Source organism: Barbus barbus, assembly GCF_936440315.1.
Source record: "Barbus barbus genome assembly, chromosome: 43".
In the NCBI taxonomy this organism is placed as follows: Eukaryota; Metazoa; Chordata; class Actinopteri; order Cypriniformes; family Cyprinidae; genus Barbus; species Barbus barbus.
The window spans coordinates 11,388,139-11,412,667 of record NC_136721.1 but is presented as its reverse complement, the minus strand read 5'-3'; the positions used below and the strand labels follow the sequence as shown (position 1 = coordinate 11,412,667).

General features: G+C 38.4%; 1 protein-coding gene across 1 annotated transcript in view; it reads left to right on the top strand.

Moving 5' to 3' along the window:
• LOC306862830 (pyruvate carboxylase, mitochondrial-like) overlaps positions 1 to 19,188 on the top strand; it is a 130,897-nt gene extending 111,709 nt beyond the window's left edge. The window contains exons 12-21 of the mRNA XM_079405844.1: positions 314 to 403; positions 950 to 1,171; positions 2,538 to 2,694; positions 3,889 to 4,129; positions 4,347 to 4,596; positions 10,035 to 10,279; positions 13,237 to 13,416; positions 15,506 to 15,754; positions 15,939 to 16,079; positions 16,863 to 19,188. Coding sequence (XP_079261970.1) covers positions 314 to 403; positions 950 to 1,171; positions 2,538 to 2,694; positions 3,889 to 4,129; positions 4,347 to 4,596; positions 10,035 to 10,279; positions 13,237 to 13,416; positions 15,506 to 15,754; positions 15,939 to 16,079; positions 16,863 to 17,114 — 2,027 coding nt within the window. The 3' untranslated portion in view covers positions 17,115 to 19,188. The remainder of the gene's footprint in view (positions 1 to 313; positions 404 to 949; positions 1,172 to 2,537; positions 2,695 to 3,888; positions 4,130 to 4,346; positions 4,597 to 10,034; positions 10,280 to 13,236; positions 13,417 to 15,505; positions 15,755 to 15,938; positions 16,080 to 16,862) is intronic.
• The last annotated feature ends 5,341 nt before the right edge of the window (positions 19,189 to 24,529 follow it).

Below are 24,529 nucleotides of genomic sequence, written 5' to 3'. Positions count from 1 at the left end.
TATATATATATATATATATATATATATATATATATATATATAATATATAAATATGAATGAATGAATAATGTAATGAAAGTTTTTGGAAGGTACTTTGCATATGAACAAAAATGTGTACTTTTCACCATCCCTGCTTTTTCTCAGCAGCCCTTTACAAGTTTTAAGTTAAGCCAAGTGCCAAAACCTTTTAAATAACGTGGGCTGTGTAGTCTCCAGTCCACTTGACCCATCCACTCAGTGTATTATACCAGCAGAGGTGGATTTGCAGCAGTTTGGACTATTTGTGTGTGATTTGCGTTTGCTCGTCATTCAGGGCATGTTATGGTGAACGGCCCGACTACTCCAATACCTGTCAAGGCTAAGCCCTCTTCCATCGATCCGGTCATCCCACCAGTACCCCTCGGTGAGAAACACACACACTTTCCTTATCTTACATTCACATGCTGTCAGTTTCTCACACTACAAACTCAGCATTAGTCGCTTTGCACTTGGTTGCCGTGATATTTCATTAATGCACTGCAGAAGACATGAAGTAGAGTATGTTTACGTCTTTCAGAAGGTGGTTATAATTCATCCTTCCCCCTCAGCATTTCATAAAGTTACCCGTGACTATATTATGAATCTACATCAGGAGGAATATAATAGACATTTGTTTGTAAAAGAGCTCCTCCACCACATTTTCATTCAATTTTTTTTTTTACTTCCATCTTGTGTGGATTTGTTTGGACATGAGCTAAAATCAATTGTTGTGTTCCGGAAAAACTACTTCATTCTTTCTGTTGTAATAATGGATGTCTATTAAGATGCATGTTGTTGTGTGTTTGTGTCTGTATGTGAATAATAGCCCTGATAAAAAATTGTTTTTCCTTTTCAGTCCTACGCAGCGTGGCGTTTGTGATGATGTCTTTATTATTAATTGTCAGTTTGTGTATTTGTATGCACTCTGCAGGTGAGCCACCAGTGGGTTTCAGGGATGTGCTGCTGAGAGAGGGTCCAGATGGATTTGCGAAGGCGGTACGTGCCCACCAGGGTCTGCTGCTTATGGACACAACATTCAGAGACGCCCACCAGTCCCTCCTGGCCACTCGTGTACGCACTCACGACCTCAAACGGATTGCGCCTTTTGTGGCTCACAGCTTCAGCAACCTCTTCAGTGTGGAAAACTGGGGAGGTGTGGTACTAGTTCGGCACTCTTGTATTCTTTCCTTCTCATGCTTGCTTTCTCTCTCTCTCTCTCTCTCTCTATACCTCTCTCTCTATTTTTTGCCTTACTGCTCTCTTGCATTCTAGCAGCAAACCCAGCCCACTATTCTCCAGCTTGACACACATATTTCCCTCACTCCAGCTGAATAACACAGGTCAATCAAATACCAATGAAGCCAGGGTCAACTTTTGATTCCTTTTAATGACTCTCACTATTTTTAATGTTATATATGTAAATGTTTGTTAAAAAATAAACGTATAAAACAATTTTTTCGAAATGTGTTTACACAGGCTAGATACCATAAATCAAATAATTGGCCTTTACTATTTATAAAACAGCTTTAGTAAGCAACTACTACTGGCAAACACGCAATGCATTTTTAGATACATGTTGTCATATGAATTATGGATAAATGAAACTATTAAAAGCATGTTTTCACTGGAATAAAATATAAATATTAGATGAGACACCTGAACTTAAAGAGAGAGTTCACTCATAAATGAACATTTTGTAATTAATTACTTACCATCATGTCGTTCCAAACCCGTACGACTTTTGTTCATCTTCAGAACACAAATTAAGATATTTTTGATGAAATTCTAGAGCTTTCTGACCATGCATAGACAGTTTTGTTTGTGCACAAAGTATTCTTGTAACTTCATAAAATTAAGGTTAAACCACTGATGTCACATGGACAATTTTTTTTAATGTTTAATACCTTTCTCCGTCTTGCACGTGTCAGTTGCGTTGCTGTCTATGCAGGGTCAGAAAGCTCTTGGATTTCATCTAAAATATCTTAATTTGTGTTCCAAAGATGAACAGATGGTTAAAGCTGAATAGAAAATGTATAGAAAAAAATAAAAATGACAACTACTAAAACACATTCAAATGAAGACCGTAAATATAAAGCTTGTATAAAATATTAAATAATGTATCCGTATATAGATAATACGAAAATAACACTGCCAGTCATTAACTATACTGATTTAAAATTATTTAGCGCCAAGCGTTTGAGTCACTAAAGAACTTTGATTCACTGAAAAGAACTGGCACACAAGAATCAACTGGTTCCTGTATTTATTTTTTGATCAAGAACCAGTTCTGGATTCCTAATCCTAAAAGTAATTGGTCGTCATTTAGCCTTTTATAAATACTGAATGACTATTGCACACTAGGTGTGTGCTGAGGTCATTTCTGGAATCAAAGTAAGGACTTGAGATTCCAATAGGAAGGTGTTTTACATGCTTCTTAGAGTTTTCCACATCTGTTCCACTTGTGTATATCCTGATCCTCTTATTTTTATTTTTTTGTCCTGTCTCTCGTTCTTCACCAGGCGCTACATTTGATGTAGCAATGCGTTTCCTATGTGAGTGTCCCTGGAAAAGGCTGCAAGAGTTGAGGGCTCTGATGCCAAATGTGCCTTTTCAGATGCTTCTGAGAGGTGCCAACGCCGTTGGATACACCAACTACCCTGACAATGCCGTCTTCAAGTGAGTCATGTGGTATCTTAAACCACAACCTGCTCACAGTCTGAATGAACTTCTCAAATCTTTTTTGAACTGGAATCCTGAGGAATTGAATGTTCTGATTCAGATTCCACTTACAGTAATGAATATTTTCATACTGTTGAGAAAGCACATGAGGAATCAAATTGGAAATTAGTTTTTTGTTTTTCTTGTTTGCCACTATTAAAAAGAAACAGCTCATTAGAGTCATTTGTTTATGAATTGCTTGCTATGACTTTGCGATAGTACATTCTTTTGCCATTACACTATGGATTCAGGAACAGCACAATTCTGCTGAATTGTGACACATGAAACCCTGACAGAGTATTTTAATATGGTTTTCAGCAGAAGAATGCAGACATTAACGAACAAAGTGAAAAATCATTTGGTTCCACTACTTGTTAGAAAAACCCTTTGTCTTTACTAGCTTTAGTCTTCTCCATTTGTTTCTCGCTGCCACTGACTCTGACCCCAAGCACCATTAAGATGGCTTTTAATTCATATTAGAATGTGGAGCTGGGGAGCATTTGTGCTCGTTTAATGGCTTTGTTTCAGACCTACCATAAAATGGCTGCTTCCAGTTTCCATTAAGCGTTTTCAATGTAAATGTAAATCAAAAATCTCCCATAAACTGTAGGCAACATAAGCAACTGACATTTTTAATGGAATAAGGTAGGAGAACAAAAAACAGGAATGACACACGTGTATCTTCTAAGCCTCCCCCAAGTAAACAAACCAGTGTTATTTTAATATTGTTTATATGCTATTATAGTATTAATAATATTTTAAATGAGCTTTTTCATATTTTCCGGTAGTGTTTTGTTTTTAGAAATGTTATGTGCTTTGTGTTTTTAGAAATTAATTTGTTTCCCTTTATTTTTATTTTAGTTTTAGTTTCTTATTTTAGTAAAATTGTTACTTCAGCTTAAACTTTTATTTCAGTCAGTTCCCAGGGCAACATTTCTAATTTACATTAAAGTTTCGATTTTTCCTATTGTATAGATATATGTATTGAAAAATGTAATGAAAAAAAAAAAAGTTATATATTTTTGCTTTATTTCAGTTACCAAAAACAGGGTTTTACCTTTTTAGTTTTAGGTTAAGTGAACAATGACAACACCGAAACAAATAGCCCTTTGATATATCGTTACTCATTGCATCATTTCCTGTTTTTGTTAGGTTCTGTGAGGTGGCTAAAGAAAACGGTATGGACATCTTCCGTGTGTTTGACTCGTTGAACTATCTTCCAAATATGCTCTTGGGGATGGAGGCAGCAGGTGCAGCAGGAGGAGTGGTGGAGGCGGCCATCTCGTACACTGGCGACGTTTCCAACCCCACAAGGCAGAAATATTCTTTAGACTACTATCTCAAACTAGCAGATGAGCTGGTCAAGGCTGGAACGCACATCCTCTGTATCAAGGTGGTTGTTTGTTTATTTTTGAGTGTTTTTTTTTTTTTTTTTTTATCCATTTGTCTGTTTTGTTAACCTCAACTCTTGCTCACTCTTTCATCTCGACTGCTGTTCCCACTCTGCCTCCACCCACACATAAAATACCACTGCATCACTGTCTCTGTTTGTTTCTGGTGCACTTCTCTCACTTCCCTTTACTTTCTCCCTCTGTCTCTCCTCTCTGCAGGACATGGCGGGTCTCCTAAAGCCTGACTCTGGCCATTTGCTGGTGAGTGCGTTGAGGGACCGTTTCCCAGACATGCCGATCCATGTGCACACTCATGACACTGCAGGGGCCGGAGTGGCTGCCATGCTGGCGTGTGCAGAGGCTGGAGCAGACATTGTGGATGTGGCGGTTGACTCCATGGCGGGAATGACATCCCAGCCCAGCATGGGCGCCATTGTGGCATGTGCCAAAGGCACCAAACTCAATACTGGTGAGGGTTGTTAAACTGTGAGCTGATATACACTATATTACATTATTATGTATATGCAAATATGTAGTTATGTTTAAATAGACTGATAGATGGACAGATGGATAGGTGAACAGGTTGATAAATGGATATAAGTGTAGATGCATTAAAAGATAGGCGGATGGATGTGGTTATGTTTAGAGAGATGGATAGATGATGAATGGACGGACGGATGGATGGATAGATAGATAGATGATAGGTAGATAGGTAGGTAGATAGATAGATAGATAGATAGATAGATAGATAGATAGATAGATAGATAGATAGATAGATAGATAGATAGATAGGTAGATAGGTAGATAGATAGGTAGATAAAAGGGTAGACAGATGGGTGGATGGATGGACGGACGGACCGGTAGGTAGATAGATACATATGTAGATAGATGGGTAGATACAAAGATGGGTAGATAGATGGGTATATAGAAGGGTAGATAGGTGGTTGGATGTGGTTATGTGTATGGATGGATGGATGGATAGAAAGATGGGTAGATAGACAGAGACGAGTAGATGGACAAGGATGGATGGATGGATGGATGTGGTTATATGAATGGACAGACGGATGGATGGGTGTGGTTATGTGGATGGATGGATAGACGGATAGATATATAGATGGACAGACAGATGGGTAGATAGAAGGGTAGATGGATGTAAGGATAGATACGATGGATGGATAGATGATGAATGTGGTTATGGATGGAAAGATAGACAGGTAGATAGGATAGGAAGATGGATGATGGATAGATTGGTGGATAAATGGATGGACAGATGGATAGACGGATAGATAGATGGATGGATGGATGGACGAATGGACGTTCACGAATGGTAGACAGACAAACATATAGATGGCTAAGTAGTTAGACAGACAGATGGGAAGATGGGTAGAAAGATAGATGGGTTGAGAGAGAGATTTCTTTGGTGCAACATTTCTCTCCATAGAACTAGAGTATATTAAACAATTACTTCTTGATGGCTGTGATTGACGGGTTACCTAACAGTTCTGCATTAAGTGAGGACAGCAAAACTGTTTGTTGCTGGCAACTTTGTCGCATCCTGGTTAGGACATAGTGTTAAGAGTGATTAATTGGTTGTTTTGTTTTCTGTGCATATATTCTGTGCATGTTCCTCATTTATTTTAGTTTGCCTGAATTTCCATGATACAGCCCATCACTCATTTTCCAGGTCATATGTTAAAGGGAACATAATGTAAACATTCTTCTTCTATCATAAAAGCTATTTTCATGAACAATTACTCCTCATCCTTCTGCAGTCGTGAAGCTCTCACCGCAACCCAAAATGCTCTTTGTGGTATTTAATATTCAACACACCTGTTTTACACTATTTTTCAACTGCTGTGCCTCATTTTATGCAAATGCTCCCCTACTTTCACTTAATATTTCTTTCCCCTTCTTCATTATCCGGGAGCGAATGAGGTCATGAGAAGTCAGTTAAAAGAAGAAAAGCAAACAAAGCAGGGCAGGAGTGGTAATGAAAGAAATGGGAAAAAAACCTGATAACACAGCAAGGCCAGTCAGTTCTGGAAAGAAAGAGAAGAGAAAGAAAATGTTGCTGGGGCGAATGAAAAGAGGAGAGAGAAGGGTCAGAGCGGACAGACATCATTTGGATGTTGGTGTTTGACCCCTTGACCTTTCCTTAATTGTGACATTACTGTGGCTGCTGGTGCTTAACCTTCACTGATGAGTCTCATGCCTCGGTGGGTCTTCTCGCAGTAGGGGGTGTGTGTTTGCGGCCAGAGACTTTTAGTGCGCTCTGTGTGGGAGACCATCTGTCCAACCATGGGTCACTGCGTCACCTGCCGCTGTAGTGACCAATGGCATGAAAGATCTACTTCATTAAGGCTGCTTCATGACATCCTGTTGACTGTATAATTAACATCACTCAAGCAAAAGTGCTGATGTACTGAATATCAACATGGCTGTTGTAGATAGTGTCTATACAACTAGGCATTATTACATGGATAATATTAATCTGGTCAATAATGATAAGCCAGTAATTATTTTCATGTTATGGTCGGTATTAAAATTCTGTAATGGTGATGGCGCAGTGGATAAGACACATGCCTTTGGTGTGAGAGACCCGGGTTCGAATCCACTGTGAGACACCAATGTGTCCCTGAGCAAGACACTTAACCCCTAGTTGCTCCAGAGGCGTGCGACCTCTGACATATATAGCAATTGTAAGTCGCTTTGGATAAAAGCGTCAGCTAAATGAATAAATGTAAATGTAATATTTTTTTCTAATCAGTTCATAAGAATGCACTTGAACGGAGGAGGTGGACAGGAGCTCCTGTTCTCTTCATTAAATTATTAGACAGATCTGTTAAACAGTTTATGAAAGTTTTATAGCGTTTTAGTTTTTTTTTTTGTTTGTTTTTTTTTTGTCTTTTGCCTTTCTATTATTAGTAAAAGAAATGCTATACTCTCACTATAATACTCTCATATACTGTTGGTATCCAGCAAATACTGTATGCATTTGTCATGTAAACAAGTCTTTGAATGTCTAATTTTAATTTCACAAAGTATGCAAACTTTTGCAGATCCAGCTGTCATTGGGCATGTACAAGCAACAAACTTTAAATTCTTAGGTTAAATGAACAAATAGTGGATAAGTTTTATTGGCTAATTATCGGCCATTGACCACCTTGGATTTTAATTTTCCTTAGCCAATCGAATTAGAGAGCCAGTACTAACTGTTGTATAAACACTAATTTTTATTTGCTTGGACAATGTGAAGTAGCCTTTACACTAGCTCTCAGTTACACTGTTATTAATATACAAGCTGTGTAAGCTAATATAATTTGCATCTTAGACTTTCTAATTAAGCCACCAAACATCACATTAATAAAGCAAAGAGACGTGAGCTGTGGTGCTCACAAACCGGAAAGCCCTGGTTGTTGTTTCTATGAAAGTCTATCCTTTATGTATAGATACAGCCTGCTCCTCTGGAGCTCCACATGGCGTTGGGTGTGTGACGCATCAGAGAGCTCACGTGTTTGCGCTTTTGTTGATTCAGTTTGTTTTATTCCCACAAGATGCAGCCATACCCCCCTCACTCTCACTGCCCCGTGTTTCTTTGGTTTTCACTCCTGGAGGGGTTGCCAAGGTAATTGAATTGTTTGGAGGCTGTCAGGATTCCTGTGGCGGTGTTATTGCAGTCTCTGTCTCTCCCTTCACGGTTTTGTTGCCATATGCAACATCCAGTATTAATCACCTTTTTACAGCTTTTTAAAACAAGCTGCCGTATGTGTTGATGTGAAGAGAAAGAGACAGCGCTGACAAACGCTCGATACTTATTACAGTTCTCGCAAGGCAGCGCTTTATTGATATTCCCCAAACATCCCATTTGTTCTCTCCTCCTCCTGAACCTCTCAACATACAGATCAAAAATGAAACGAAATGTAAGATTAAAATGTGAAAATCTGTCGTTGACTTGCGTTGAAATGTTTAAATATAACCAAATGCAATGTTGTCGTTATCATGCTAATTGCATACTGAGTTTTGTCTTGATTCTTGATCTGTTTGCGAGCTGAATTGTGATTGCTGTTTTCTGTCATGCCTCTATTTAACTACATAGCCACCTTTACACAGCAAGAAGTATCATGTTACAGTACGTGTTGATTCTCATGCACAGCTAACAAAAAAACAAGACCTGCTGAGTGTTGACAAAATGTAGCACTTTGTAAACATGTTTAAAATCCAACAGCTATTTTGTTGCAAATCCTTTTCTTTCCTTCTTTCTTTCTTTCTTTCTTTCTTTCTTTCTTTCTTTCTTTCTTTCTTTCTTTCTTTCTTTCTTTCTTTCTTTCTTTCTATTTCTGTGTTGTTGTTTCATTCTTTGTGTTGTATCATTCTTTGTATCATATTGTTATTGTTTTTGTATCATTGTATTGTTCTTATATTTCTCTTGCCTTCCATCCATCCATGACTTTTTCCATCATCCCTAAATTTTTCCATCCATCCTTCCATCCATGTATTTTGTTTCATCCATCCATCCATCCATGAACTTTCCTTTGATCCATCAATTAATTTTTCCTTCCATTATCCATGAATTTATTCCATCCATCCATCAATTAATTTTTTCATTTCATCCATGCATGAACTTTTGCCTCCATCCATCCAAAGAATTTTCTTTTCCATCCATCCATGATTTTTTCTTTCCGTACATCTGTGAACTTTTACTTCCATCCATTAATTTTTCTTTCCATCTATCCATCCATCAATTCATGAATTTATCCATAAGGAATTTTTCTTTGTTTCCACTCATCCATGAACTTTTTCCGCCATTTAATGAATTTGTAAAACACAAGATGAAACAAATGTTGTCATTTTTGACAAGTAAACTATAATCTATTGTTTCCCTATTTTAGATGCATTTCCACACTAAAGGATAATACAGAATTAAAGTGAAGAAAATGGGTTAAAAGTGCCCCTACAAAAACCAAGATGCGAGTGAGGATTTGTTTGCGAAATGAGAGATACCAAGTCTGCCTGTCTGTCAGTCTTCTTATCAGTCCATCTAGATGTCTGGACAGATGGATAGATATATCATCCTGTCATCTTCCCGATTCTCCTTCAGCTTTCTCGCTCACCTTGGAATTTTTTAAATCTGCGTTTCTCGCTCGCTCTATCAATCTCTCGTTGCCCTGCTCAGGTCCCTCTGCCTCCTAAAGTAGCTCTCTTTCTCTGTTCTTTTCTTCGAGCCAGTTCATCACGATAAAGGCTGTTTGGCCAGAGATCAATGCCTGGACTGACTGACATGTGCTGATAGATTGGTCTGCACGGGGTGAGCTGGACACACCGCTTTTACACCGTAACATCAATAGCGCCTAATAGCCTGTAGTCAGGGTGGCAGCGAGTAGGAGAATAAAAATGCACGCAAGCTAGTTTTATGAAAGAAGTTACTGTGATTTCCTCAGTCGTTCACCGGTTGTGCACACACATGTTAGTTTATTTGTGCGCATGTTATCTTTTTCACTGGAAAACTATTGTGATCACAGCGATGGGCAATTAGTGAAGATGAGGGAGCCAAATGAGCATGTAAACTCTGTTGCAAGTGACGCGCCTCATTGATTGATTAATTGACTGACTGCTTCTGGTAAATGATGAAGCCGTGAGTGGCAGGAAGCAATCTATGCTTCCACCACATAAAGGCCCCTGTGTGCTGAGCTTTCGATGACTGATTAAAAGCTTTGGAAGAATGCCTGATTAGCTGGTGGAGTCTGTTAAAGAGACAAGGAATTTCACTATTTTTGATTAAATATTAATGTCAGATAGTCATTTGTTGTGCTACTCGTTCTCCGATCGCTTATTCCTCTTGATAGACTAATGATCTCTCCTCCTGTCTTTCTTTTCTTTTTCTTTCCCTTCACCACATCTCTTTCTCAGGCATCTCTCTCGAGAAGGTCTTTGACTACAGTGAGTATTGGGAGGTGACCCGAGGCCTTTATGCTCCGTTTGACTGCACTGCCACCATGAAGTCTGGGAATTCTGATGTCTACGAGAACGAGATCCCAGGTGGCCAATACACCAATCTCCACTTTCAAGCGCACAGTATGGGGCTGGGGAACAAGTTTAAGGAGGTGAAGAAAGCCTACGCAGAAGCCAACAAGCTGCTCGGTGACCTCATCAAAGTGAGCAATTACTCCTGTGTTTTGGGAGATCACATTTTCTTTATTTACATATTCAAACCTATTTTTAGTTTTTTGTGATGGGCTTTGTTGACTTTAGCTCTGGTACATAGGGATTCACTCAACAGTCAAGGTGTCCTATTTGTGACAAACTACACCCGTAAATCTGGAGCTGATTTTGCATAGAATTCTTTAATAGAAATCTTTTTGGAGAAAATGAATGCTTCCAGAACCAAGGATACTGAAAAGTGTGCCGTCATTTTTACTCTATTCAGTGATTTTCAGACGAGAAATCAGGTCAGCTCATTTCTTATGAAATGTCATAATACTTGGAGGATTTTAGACATGACTCAAATAAAAAATATTAATGCAGTAGTACACGGTGTATTAATGTGCAAAGTGTTATGATAAACCCCTTTAACCCTTCATGGCTATTACTGCTTCTATTAATCCAGATCTTCAGTCTCTCTGAAATCACAGGCATTTACATTCCTCTAATCTTTATATGGAACCAAAGACATCACACCTTTTAGCTAATTAGGTCGACGTCTTTTCCTCAGATGTTATGTTTCACACACTTGAAGACTGAGTCATGATGTTGTCAAATGTTCACGTTTTCTGAGTCATTCCTTGTATTGTCACGCATGTCCATTTCCCAGCTTGCTTCCTCGAAAGTATCGTGTTATAATCTAAATATATAGTTATTTTGGTCAAAAGCAATGTGCAAACACCATTTTGTACATCATACAAAATATTCAGTTCTAACTAGACCTATACTTATTACGTCTGGTTCACATCAAGTCTTTATTGGACAGTTTATAAAAACATCCCGCTACCCCTTAGACACATAAAAGATAGATATTTGAGCCAGAGGATTTTGCAGTTGTTTTCTTATAATTTTGCACTGGAATAGATTCTTAATTTTCCTTTCATTTTTTTTTTTTCCTGTGGAAATTAGTTAATTTGAAAGTCGTGTCCTGGCACGTAATCTCTTCAAAACACTCTAGCTTTTCAAATAATAAAAGCCATCTCTGAAGAGACAGTTTTGTAGCTTTTAAAAAATGTTCAGTCATCTGAGAAATCTATCATAAGATATAATCATCAGCATAAAGTCCACTCAAGCCTTTAGTGTCTTGGATACTAAAGATAAATAAAACATTTAAGTTATATTTCTGAGAGGTAGTCATAAAGATAGTTGACGACCATGAAAAAAAATATTTTATGTGATTTTTTTATTATTTATTTTAGATTTCATAATTTTTCTTCAATCTGTTCCCCATTTTAATCCTTTACTAGGTTGTTTTATATGTTCCTTTGGTGAGACAAATGAAAAAAATTAATGATATTAATAATAGATAATTGTTTTATTTATATAGCACCTTTTTAACACTCAGTGTCCCTTTTAGACATATTAGAAATATGTTTTGTTTTATACTAATATATATTGTATAAGTATTATAGTAAAATATTTCATATAGTCTCCTACTTAATGAGCTCCTAAAAGCTGCTTGTATAATTATAGAATAATTTTACTTTTGGTTTTAGACTGATGTCAGTCCAGTGTCACGTCATGCCATGTCCACTATCCCCCAAAAGTATTTAATGTATTTCATACTGCTATTTTAAACAATATTCTAATGTTTAGATATACAGTAATTTGCATCAAGTTCTATTCATAACATGTATAAAAAAAATTAAAAATAAAAACAAATCTAGGAATAACTATCTAGAATATTAACTGTTTTGTAATATGTTTTGGTCAAAAATATGATGTGCTTATTCAACCATATGCAGGATAGTGGAAATAAGTGGTTAAGCAGTATTCAATCTGGCTCTGTTGGATCTTAAAATCCAATTTCATATTCTTTACTTCCTGTGTATATGTGAAATCCAGATCATTTTTAAGATTTCCAGTCCATAACCAGTCTTTTCAATGATTTAAATCAGATTTCACCCCTTCATTGCATTCAAAGTTGAAAGCCAGTCATTTGAGATTTGCAAATATACGTTATGCTTTATACTCATGCAGAAGTGCTGTTTTTTTCCCCTCCTTTTTCCATCAATGAATGGAATGTTTAAGATTGTTTGTACGCTGTAATCACATATCGTGACCACAATGAGCGCCGCCGTTTAAATCGCTCATATGCTCCCTGGTTAAATAGGGCTTAATTATCACCCCCTGCACTCAGAAGGGTCTCACCCTCACTCTTGAAATCCGCTCACGCTCACAAGATCATGAGCACCGTGGACCCGAGAGCTCCTCTCTGAATCGTAGATTTAATTGCCTGCTCTCCTCTCTCTCTTTTCTCCTTCCACCTCCTCATCCCTCTTATTCCGTTGCAACAGCCTCAATCTCCAGATGAAATTGAATAAAAATAACTTGGCAAAAAAAAGAGGGGCAGAAAGGAGCAGCGAATAAATAATCCTGTCCCTGTCTCCTATGGCCCAGAGACAGATCAACTGGGAAGAGCTTTAAGCAAAGCTTATCTGTTGTGTTTCAGAGAGACTCTGACTGATCTCCTCCAATCAAAGGCGTCTGTGAGCATTTGGTCTCGCCTTGCTGCTTTTCATTTCATTTCCCTGGGCTTAATTAAATGATCGAAGATAATTGGCTTTCTGTTCTCGGAGTCCCCTTGCTGTTAATATTGTCAATATCGGAGGCCGAGCTGCATGCTGCTTAACATACAACACATTAGCACTGGGTTTCATTAGCGCCTCGCTGTTCTCTGTCTCCCATTCTTTTTCCCTTCTGTCCTCACGATGAATGTTATCTTCTCCCTAAGCCATGTTTCTGTTTGCCACTGCAATCTCTTTCCTCTCTTATTCCTAGTTCAGATTGGACGGACGGCCTGAGGGCGGATAAGCCTGGTGTAGAGCTGAGGTGTAGCGATGGAGGCCTAAGCAAGCATGTCTTTCCTTTCTCGCTTATCTGTCCTTCTCCTCTCTTCCCCATCCTTCAGGTGACACCCTCCTCTAAGATTGTGGGTGATCTGGCGCAGTTCATGGTGCAGAACTCTCTGACTCGGGCAGAGGTGGAGGAGAGAGCGGATGAATTGTCTTTCCCCCTCTCCGTGGTGGAGTTCCTGCAAGGACACATTGGCATCCCCCATGGAGGCTTCCCGGAGCCCTTCAGATCAAAGGTACGACCTGCACAGCGCATTTCTCACTCAAGCTGCTGAAGTACAGCTAGTGGACACGATACCTTAATAAATGTTGTACAGGATCTAACAGGAGCAAAGTAGATTCTTAAAAGGAATATTCTCTCAAAAAAAAAATTTGGTTTGGTGAATTCTGACCAGCGAATGTGTATTATTTTAGTAAAATTGAAATACTATAGTTTTTACAAATAATTAGAATTATTTATTTTTTTTTGTATTTTCCATTTTCATGATATATAAATGTTTAAATGGAGACTGTCATATAAACTTGGCAAATTTATTCAATAAATGTCGAAGAGCAGTATAAATGGTAATGCACGTCATATGGTGCATACATTTAGTTAATTTTTCTAGCTGACTAAGGAGTTTATGGTCCATGAATATGTTTTTTTCTGAGGTACTGTAAATGTGACGTTACGTGACATTCTGTTGTTTACAAGTTAGTTGGTAAGTTTAGGTTTTGGTAAAATTAGGGATGTAGAATATGGTCATGCCAATATGTTAATAATATACATGTTAATAAGCAACCAGTTAATAGTGAGAATTGGTCCCTATACTAAAGTGTTACCCAAAGCGCAAAGCTACTGCGATTTATTGGATTAGAAGCTCACTACAATATTCCGTTCATTAACTGAAACAGGCTAGACTAATCAATTTTTGGGATTTGAGAATTGATATTTCGTAAAAAATGAGAATCGATTAAAATTGAGTGATATTTTTTTGTTTTAGATTTAGTTAACTTTGATAAACCTGGTATCACATGAAGACGTGTGATCAAGATGCAACTTAATTACAAATCATACATTTTACAGCTGCAGGTTTGGAGCATTGCATGAAAGTGAGGTAGACTGTATATTTTTATATTTTGTCTTTATTATTGTGTGTTAAATGTTGAATTTCTGGTGCCACAGAGCATGATGTAACATCTCATCTGATGCAGTGTCAGAAGAAACTTTGCATGTTCAACGTCTAGCGTGACTGGCTCTTAACTCAGAATCCTATCCTATCTGTTTAATAACCATGGTGATTTCACTTGGGAAATAGAACTTTTCCAAATCTTTAGTCAGAAATTAAGATAGGAAGTTTCTGTTATACTGCCCAGGGTTAGAAATATGGAATTACAGTCTTGTACGTGGCCAGGGGTTGGGTTGAAGATGTAAGGGTCAGAGGAAGGATTTAGAATTGATTATTTCAATGACTAAAGTTAAACTTTAAGTCTCTGCTCAGCTTGAGCTGAGATCAGAAAGAAGAGAAGAACCTGTTTGGTACAGTATTGCATAAATGCAAGTTATTGATTATCTCTGCGGTGAGCAAAATAAGCTTCAGCTCTCTCACTGAAGAGTTTCGGCTGATCGCAGTGAAGTCTGTCTTGAGAGGGTTTCCCTACAGTCTCTAAAGTGCAGTAACACTGTGTTGTGCTTGTCAGAGATACGCAAGGCAAAACCATGTCATTCCTTTTGTCTTGAACGCCCCAATTACCCAGCAGCCATTCCTGTGCAAGATTAGCCGTTTCCCTGACAAATGCGTCTCCCATCAGAAATGAACAATGCTTGCGTTAAAGCTTTTCTGCACATGCAAGTATGCAGCTAATTTATTTACAATGTCTCTTTTTCAGAATTAGTAGGCCATCTGCTTTGCATGTAATTTAGATAACAAACATATTTGAGCAACGTGGCCTTATTTTTCCCCCATCTGTTTTGTAACATTAATATTGTTCGTCATTATGCAAGCGTTTGTTTGCTTGCATAAAAAAAAGTTTTATTTAGGTCTGCGGTCTTTCTTTGTTTTGCCGAATCAAAATGTACATTTCGTCATTTCGAGTCTCTTCGCTTCTCGCATTTGATTCTTCACCCTCTTAAATTCATTTAAATTAAGCAATCGGGAGAAATTAATCCTGCTCCTAGTAATGATCGGTTATAAATATTCTCGGATTCAGTGTGGGGCTCAAGGGGGATTGCGAACGCATCATCCACTTACAAGCAGCTTGAAAATACAGCGAGGAAATATACGTTTATTGTGTGTTCAGGCACCTGCTCTTTTCTCAGGTTCTCATCACGTATTTGTGGCACAGGTTTTGAAGTCTCTTCCCCGTGTGGAAGGACGTCCTGGAGCCTCCCTGGCCCCCATGGATTTCCAGGCCTTGGAGAAGCAGCTGCGAGACGCTCACGGTGATGAAATCAGCCCGGAGGATGTGATTTCTGCAGCCATGTACCCCAAAGTGTTCCAGGAGTACAAAGAATTCACCAGAACCTTTGGGCCTGTGGATTGTCTGGACACTAGACTCTTCCTGGATGGACCCAAGATTGCTGAAGAATTTGAGGTGGAAGGATTTCTTTTTTTGAGAAATAAAACATTTCCAATTATTAAACAGAAGTAGCATCACATTTTTATTTACCGTTACTGTGGCATAAATCTTCCTGTCATCCATGATTATAAGTGTCATTTCTACATTCCAGTTGTAAGTTCCTTATTTCCTCTCCTCATATCTCTGCTGTCTGTCTCAGGTGGAGTTGGAGCGAGGCAAGACACTTCATATCAAGGCTCTGGCTCTAGGAGACCTTAATAAAGCCGGTCAGAGAGAGGTGTTCTTTGAGCTCAATGGTCAGCTGAGATCTGTCCTGGTCAAAGACACTGTGGCCATGAAGGTGCATTTCTGTCTTTTTTCTTTTAGTGAAATTTGGCAAAGTTGTGTACCAACTGCTGGTGGAGTGGAGTGACAAGAAGTAAATTATGTAAATTATGTAAATAAAACTGGTACAGTCGTGATTTTATGAGCCATATCCAGTGTCCTGACAGCACTATTGTCGAGATGGGATTTTTCTGGACCGATTTTACTACCATATGAAAGCAGACATTAGTTTTAGTTATAGGTTATTATTGTTTCAAATGTTTTTTAAGTTTAGTTTTTCTGTGCTCTATTTAGTTATTTTTCCCATGCGTTTTCTAGTTTGTTTATTTAGCTTGTTTTCGTGTGTTAGACTGCCATAGTTAATGTGCTAACTGATATTTGTTAATAAATATTTAATGTGTAGCCTTCATGAGTAACTCCATACTGTATGTGTTACATTTCACAGTATAGTCTAGTCTAATTGCTGTCTAGTGGCATTTTTATGTTTTGAAGTTTTCTAATGCACCATGTAGAAAAATAATTAAATTATTTTGTTGGCATTTTTAGTACATCTTGAAACATTTGAAGAATTAATTTCAGAGTTTTTTTTCCACAGGAAGTGTCCTCATAAACCATGTTTACGTTGTAGTATTCATGTCATTTATACAAATTTGTCCTCATAAACCATGTATACCAGAACACACAAACAAATTCTTATTATATTCTGCATGTATGTATTTCTTGGGAATAGTTGGTGAAATGCAATGTGCAAATGAAACCGATGTCCCTGCGACCTAAATCAAATTTCTTGTTTTTGTAGGAGATGCATTTCCACCCTAAAGCCCTGAAGGACGTTCGTGGACAGATTGGCGCTCCCATGCCTGGTAAGGTGGTGGAGGTGAAAGTGAAGCAGGGCCAGCAGGTGGAGAAAGGACAACCGCTCTGCGTCCTCAGCGCCATGAAGATGGAGACGGTGGTGAACTCGCCACTCTCTGGCACCGTGGCCAAGATCTACGTGACCACCGACAGCACTCTGGAAGGAGACGATCTTATTCTGGAGATCACCGAATAGATATCGTGAAGGCCAACAGCAGGGAACATAACACATCATCACTACCAATCCCTGCAAGGCTAAACACACACACTCACTCACTCGGTTACATATGGAGTCTAACACCTTTTAGAAGCAGCATGCATTAAAGGAGGAAGGTTGAGCTTATTTTTACAGAATCTCGAATAACAGATGAATCTGAAAATATTTTTACTTTCAAGCTTGAATCCTTTGCCTTTAGTGTCATATGTGCTTTTGTGATCCTCAGTCCTCTAAATGTATATGTGATGAGGATATGAGCTAGTGTTATGCTGTTGATAGAGAAATATTTGTCAATCTTTAATATTAATGAATGTGGTAAAAACTAAAAGATTTACACTGAAAATGTAAGCAATAAATTAATGACAGAAAGAGACTTAATTAGATGCATTCCTAATCACGTTAAATATTGCACACAGATTTACATAAACTCGTTTACATAAACTCAAAGCACTATAACTGGAAAGAAATTCTCCAAAAAATCATGCACAATCCTTCCCTTACATATAAAAGTCTTATGGCACAGAGTATCTTACTTGAATTACCAAGCGAAATTCAATTTATTTCAAGACAAATAGCCGTGTCACACATAACCAATGTTCTGACCAATGGCCCAGCCTGCTTTGTTACTGGAAAATAAGTGCAAGAATGGAAGCGGCCTCGTCTCCTGAGTCTTACACATGAGCTGTGTATCATGTAAAGGTGGAGAATAGTTACCCAGGTGGTTTGGGCTGAAGTGAGCTCCATTGAGGCCAACGAGGAACTCAAGAGCACTTATAGATTCCGCAGCAGCTTTGGGGCACATTGAGTTGGAACACTGGCTTTAGGGGAACGTCCTTTTCCCAGGGCGCCTCTCGTGCTTCTGTTCCAATTCCTCTCTTAATGTGAATTTATTTCACTGTCCTGTTACATTCCCCTTAGAAGCAGATGCCTCATGGCTGCTGTAGTGACGGCTTTATTCTCCAGCTTTGTCTAATTTCCCTTGTTGCACAATTGATATAATTCATAACAGATAATGAGAGGTTTTATTCAGTGGCATTCGAGTAATTGAAAGCACTCAGCCTGAAATCTATGAGACGCGCAGCTGTTGCGGCAAAAGAGGTCCACTGGGGTGCGTCTGAAATGGTTTTAACAGTCTTGACTCTTAAGTAGACCAATTCTTCATGAGGACCAATAGCCTGCAACGTGGATATATTCTCATTGTTTATCATAACATTCCAAGGTAGAGACTAGAGCGTGTCGTTTTAACCGTGTGAATCGTACAGGCACATAAATGTGATGATCGTCCCTTCAAATGGATGTTGCCATTAAAATGGAGCTAATATTGTTTAGATGTAGATTTTAGAGCACAAACGTCCATCTCATCACCACATTAATTTTTGAGATTGTCCCTGTGTTTTTGACAAATACATCTCAGTTTACACAAGCATTGCACAAAGGGGTTTATCGTGACAGGCACAAAACTAGGGGATTTGTTGGGAGAGGGAAGCTTCCTGTTGGCTTTTGGACTTCAGTATGGGCCACTGGCAAAATCTCTGGAGAACCGTTCGATGTTATTAGCTCTGACAGCGAAGACCCTCTCTGCGATTCCGAGAGAGTTTTCGAGTCGAGAAGTGGTTGACGCTTGGCTTTGTTTCATGCTGCCAATACAACAATGCAGTATTTATCAAAGTTGTTGTTAAATGGGTCATGCAGCTTAATATAGCATCGTACGTTGCTGATGCATAGGTACTTTGCACATTGTTCATTCAAACTGTTGAATTTTTACAGGGTAAATATTTCTGTGCTTAGATTGTCACTGTTTGAAATTGGGAGTGTTTTGAAGGGATTTGGAGCTAATCTGTGTGACATTTCAGATCTGATGCCTTTAATAGCATTCGTTATCTTTCCATTTGAATGTCTGTTTTTCTGTGAAGTTCATCTCTTTCGATCTGTTTTGATAATGAGAAATATAACATATGCAAATACTAATGCACCATACACTTTGTGTGTTATTTTAGCATTGGAAATGTTGGAGAAAAATATATATATAAATAAAAGGAGGATAACACACTGCCTACTGTGTCCTGTTTTATTTGATTTTAGCATTTTGTGCATATGAACCAATAATTAAGCATATGGCGATTCGAATAATTTTCACAGGTAGTCGATATATATGCAAACCACAATGTAAAAATAGCTTGACATGATGCATTTATGAGTCAATGTTTTAGTGGGTTCCATTCAAATCAATATCGGTGATCGTCACTTGATCTCACATGCCGCACATGCCTCCAATAAACACTGCTTATTGATCGTCCGTCTAACTGCTACATGTGGCTGGGAGAAACCGTCTGTATAATGGAAGAGATGGAATAATATAAGATCCATCATGTGAATAATTAACTTCATTAGCTTCTTAGAGTCTAATGATTAGGGATAGTCAGCTTGCCAACGATACTGGTGACTGATGGCACCATATTGGTGCGCTTGTGGCAAAACGGGGTATAGGATGGTGGGATAATGTAGGAGTGATGGATGAAGCTCCCCTGTGCATTCATATGCTCATTCTATTCTGGCAGCAAGTGCAGGGTGAGTTGATTCGCTCAGCTGATGGATTGATATCTGTGGATGAAGCTCTGCAGGGTTTGTTTTTTATGTTGGTCAGTCTCGTATCTGATGGATCTCATGTTGACAGTGGGGGTGTTTAATTGGAGGAAGAGTGACTCAGAAGCATTAAATAAAATCTAATTTTAGAACTGTTTTTTAATTGAGACTTATCAGAATGACCCAACTGTAGGTGTGAATACGGCATGTGTCCTTGTAAAAACAGTGGATTAGCTCCTCGTTGGGATCCGAGAGAGTTTATCTTGTCATCTTGCAGTTATTCCGGCACTTTTGCAGTCTTATCTGCAGATGTATGAATCAATGTTCTTCGCCCATGCCTGTCGATCCCACAATCCTATTTTCATTGCCCAGCTTTCATCTTTTTTTTTCCACTCGTTCTTTCACACTCTCTACTATCTGTTTCTCTCTTTCTCTCTCATTTTTCCCTAGTCTTTTATCACTACAACCCTGAAGGCCACCAGATTATTCCACGTTCCTTCCGGCTGTTAGAGCTCTTTTTAAGAAGGTTATCGTGTATTCAGGGAAAGCATTGCAACCCTTGTCTGCACCTGGCTGTAAGTACAGTGATGAATTGGATATGAATATTCACAGTCTAGTCCTGCCACTCTGTAATACCACAGTGTCACAAAATATTCATAAGCTCTATGTAATTGTGGCCTTTGGGTAATCCTACACGTCCCTCTTGCATACATCAATGAGTCTCAAAAAAGCCACAGTCAATACTGGAGTCATCCTGCAATGCTACTGTCCAAAAGCCCTTTTTTGCTGGTCATCTGAATGGGCATACTTCTGTCTCCTGTTTTGGTATTCATACAGTAGGCAAAGAAAACCTGAATGTATTGCTGAAATTTTCAAGGATGCAACCAGTGGATGCTTCGCTATCCCATGAGACCATGGGAGCTGAGGATCTGTTGGGGCTTGTTGAAAAACAATTTAGTGGAAAATCTGGGGTGGACATTTTTGTAAAGTGTAAGTGCTAAAAAAATAAAATAAAAGTTCCTCTTGGTTGCATTTTACTTATTAACATTTTAATAAATTGTTTTTGTGATTTTAGTATGTTATAAAACAATAATCAAGGGGGCAGGGGTGTATACGACATTTTATTCTTTACCCAGACTTAAAGGCTTTTTGGTCTTATACTATACAATCTATTAATATAAAGTTTATCTATTTATATGCACAGTTTTAAGACATTATGACCATATCTTACAGCTCGAGTGTTTTTAAATTTCTTGTTATTTAACTATGTATTTGTTGTGATGCAGTGCTTACTGTTATCTGCTTACCTGAAATGGACTGTGGGAAGGCAAGAGAGAGACGCTCCCTCCTTCTGTAACTCTAACTGCTGGGGTTGCGGTTGGAAGTCCGAAAAAAAAGAGTCATGTATACAATTTTTAATGTCATATTTTGTCAATTTTGCATTGTTATTTTTCTACTTTTGAATATTTTCTCATCCAATTTTTGTGGAGGCACTGTCTCCCTTGCCTCCCTGTAGGAAATGCCCCTGCTGTACTATGGGTCTGTCTAAGTACCCATATTTCCATTCCTGGCAAATTCACATTATGTACACGTGACAGGAAGTAAATGTGGAAGATTGTCCCAGGTCTGAAAAACACCAAAGCTCAGTGACCTTAAAGGGATAGTTCACACAAAAATTTCAATTTGATGTTTATCTGCTTACCCCAAGGGCATCCAAGATGTAGGTGACTTTGTGTCTTCAGTAGAACACAAAGATTTTTAACCTTTGCAGTCTGTCAGTCATATAATGGCAGTTAATGGGACTCACGGCTTTAAGAGGAAAAAAAACATACACCGACAAAACCAAGTTAAACCCTGTGGCTCGTGACGATACATTGAGGTCTAAAGACACAAAACGATCAGTCGGTGCAAGAAACTGAACAGTATTTATATTGTTTTTTTTACCTCTGATCCACCGCATGGTCCAACTGTCCTGAGCGCGTTCACACAACAGCCGGCTCCTGACGCATCGTCGTCGTCTTGCTTTACGACAGATCGCAGACTTTCAAGTGCATTACCGCCACCATATCTCTCAAATGGACCATTGACCCTCCTAATTGAGATTGTAGATAGTGTCAGTGGTCCAGTTGAGGTTAGGACTGACCCTTTAACACACACACTAAATCCATAATGTCTATTTGAGGCTAAGCGTTTCCCATCATTCATCCTGTTCTTGAACTTGTGTGTCCCAAAATCGTGAGATGTTGAGAAAAACTTTCTAGTGTGATTTAAATTAATTCGATATTACACATAATTTGGTATTAAAACGTCAAGTGTTTCCCATTGTATTGGTGCAGAGATGACTATGTATATTTAGCAAAACGTTTGCAATTACTTTTTGTCCCTTTACATCTACTTGAACATGTGAGCCAAATACAGGCAATACATCATACAAGTAAACGAGGTCAGGTGCAAATGTCGTGTGTGTGAGTATGGGAACAGGCCCTATGTTATTGTGTCTCATGAATATGAATTATGTGGTGTGGTTTTCAACCAATTGTGGCAACCAATTTGCTAAAAAATTGATAAATTGCCAGTTTGGCTATTGGATGTTAATTGGTGATGGCGTTCAGCCCAGCAGTCAACTGATTTTCCAAAAGCTGGTAAATTTGCAACCAACTGGCTGATAAGCTTGCTGTTTAGCGTTACTTTTTCATATAGCCACATTTTTTCTCTTCAGGCTGTGACTAATTATATGGCTCCACGTCATCGTCCGGGCAGAACTATTGTTCCAGCCACCAAAGACATTCACAAATAACCTGCCTGATTTATCTCAACTGCTCTGTGTACCAATAAATACACAACTAGACGAAATGACTAGCAACATGGGCACTGTCTTCTCTAATACATTAGAAGCTGTTGCCCCCCTCAAATTGAAAAAGTTTAGAGAAAAACGTACTGCGCCATGGTACAACAGTTATACCCATTCTCTCAAGAAAGAAACTCGTAATCTTGAGCGCAAATGGAGAAAAACTAACTTGGAAGTTTTTAGAATTGCGTGGAAAAACAGTATCTCCAGCTATAGACAGGCTCTAAAAGCTGCCAGGGTAGAGCATATCCGCAAACTCATAGATAATAACCAAAACAATCCAAGGTTCTTATTTAGCACAGTGGCTAGATTAACAAATAAACACACGCCACCCGATCTAAATATTCCCTCACAGTTTAATAGTAATGACTTTCTGAATTTCTTTACTGATAAAATAGATAACATCAGAAATACAATATCAAATGTAGATTCTACTGCATCTAGTATTTCAGCTTCATTCATCGCACCCAAAGAAAAACTGCAGTGCTTTACGACAGGAAGATAAATAAACTTATCAGTGCATCTAAACCAAAAAACATGTTTATTAGATCCTGTACCCACTAAACTACTGAAAGAGTTGCTACCTTTAGCAGAAGAACCGCTTCTCAATATTATTAACTCATCGTTATCTGTAGGTTACGTCCCAAAACCATTCAAGCTGGCGGTTATAAAGAAACCACAACTAGATTCTAATGAACTGGCAAATTACAGACCCATTTCAAATATTCCGTTTGTGTCTAAAATTTTAGAAAATGTTGTTTCTGCTCAATTGTGCTCCTTCTTGCAAAACAAATGGTCTCTTTGAAGAATTTCAGTCAGGTTTCAAGCCTCAACGTTATCAGGAAGGCTATTCCAGAGTTTGGGAGCCAAATGTGAAAAAGCTCTACCTCCTTTAGTGGACTTTGCTATCCTAAGTACTACCAAAAGTCCAGAGTTTTGCGACCTTAGGGAGCGGGTTGGATTGTAGCGTGGTAGAAGACGAGTTAGGTATGCAGGAGCTAAACCATTTAGGGCCTTATAGGCAAGTAATAATATTTTGTAAATGATACAGAACTTAATAGGCAGCCAGTGCAGAAACTGTAAAATTGGGGTAATATGATCATATTTTCTTGACCTGGTAAGAACTCTAGCCGCTGCATTTTGGACCTGTAGGATCTGTAGCTTGTTTATTGAAGATGCAGGACAACCAGCTAGCAGTGCATTACAATAGTCCAGTCTAGAGGTCATGAATGCATGAACTAGCTTTTCTGCATCAGAAACAGGTAGCATGTTTCAAAGCTTGGCAATGTTTCTAAGATGGAAGAATGCTGTTTTTGTAACATGGGAAATATGATTTTCAAAGGACAAGTTGCTGTCTAAAATAACACCCAGATTTTTGACTTTAGAGGACGTGACAGTGCATCCGTCTAGTTGTAAATTGTAATCCAAGAGATTCTGTGTAATGTTTTTTGGTCCAATAAGTAATATCTCTGTCTTATCTGAATTTAATAGGAGGAAATTATTGGTCATCCAATCTTTTACATCTTTTTACACAATCTATTAGCTTAGATAGTTTAGAAGTTTCATCTGGTCTTGTTGAGATATATAGTTGAGTATCATCAGCATAACAATGAAAACTAATCCCGTATTTTCTAATAATATTACCAAGAGGCAACATGTATATTTATAATAGCAGAGGACCTAGGACAGATCCTTGTGTTACTCCATACTTTACTGGTGATTATTGAGATGACTCCCCATTTTAATGAACAAAGTGGTAGCGATCGGATAGGTAGGATCTAAACCATCTTAAAGCCTGCCCTTGAATACCAGTATGGTTTTGTAATCGATCTATGGGTATGTCATGGTCTATAGTGTCGAACGCAGCACTAAGATTAAGTAATACTAGCAATGAGATGCAGCCTTGGTCTGAAGCAAGAAGCAAGTCATTTGTAATTTTAACAAGTGCAGTTTAGCTTGGGTT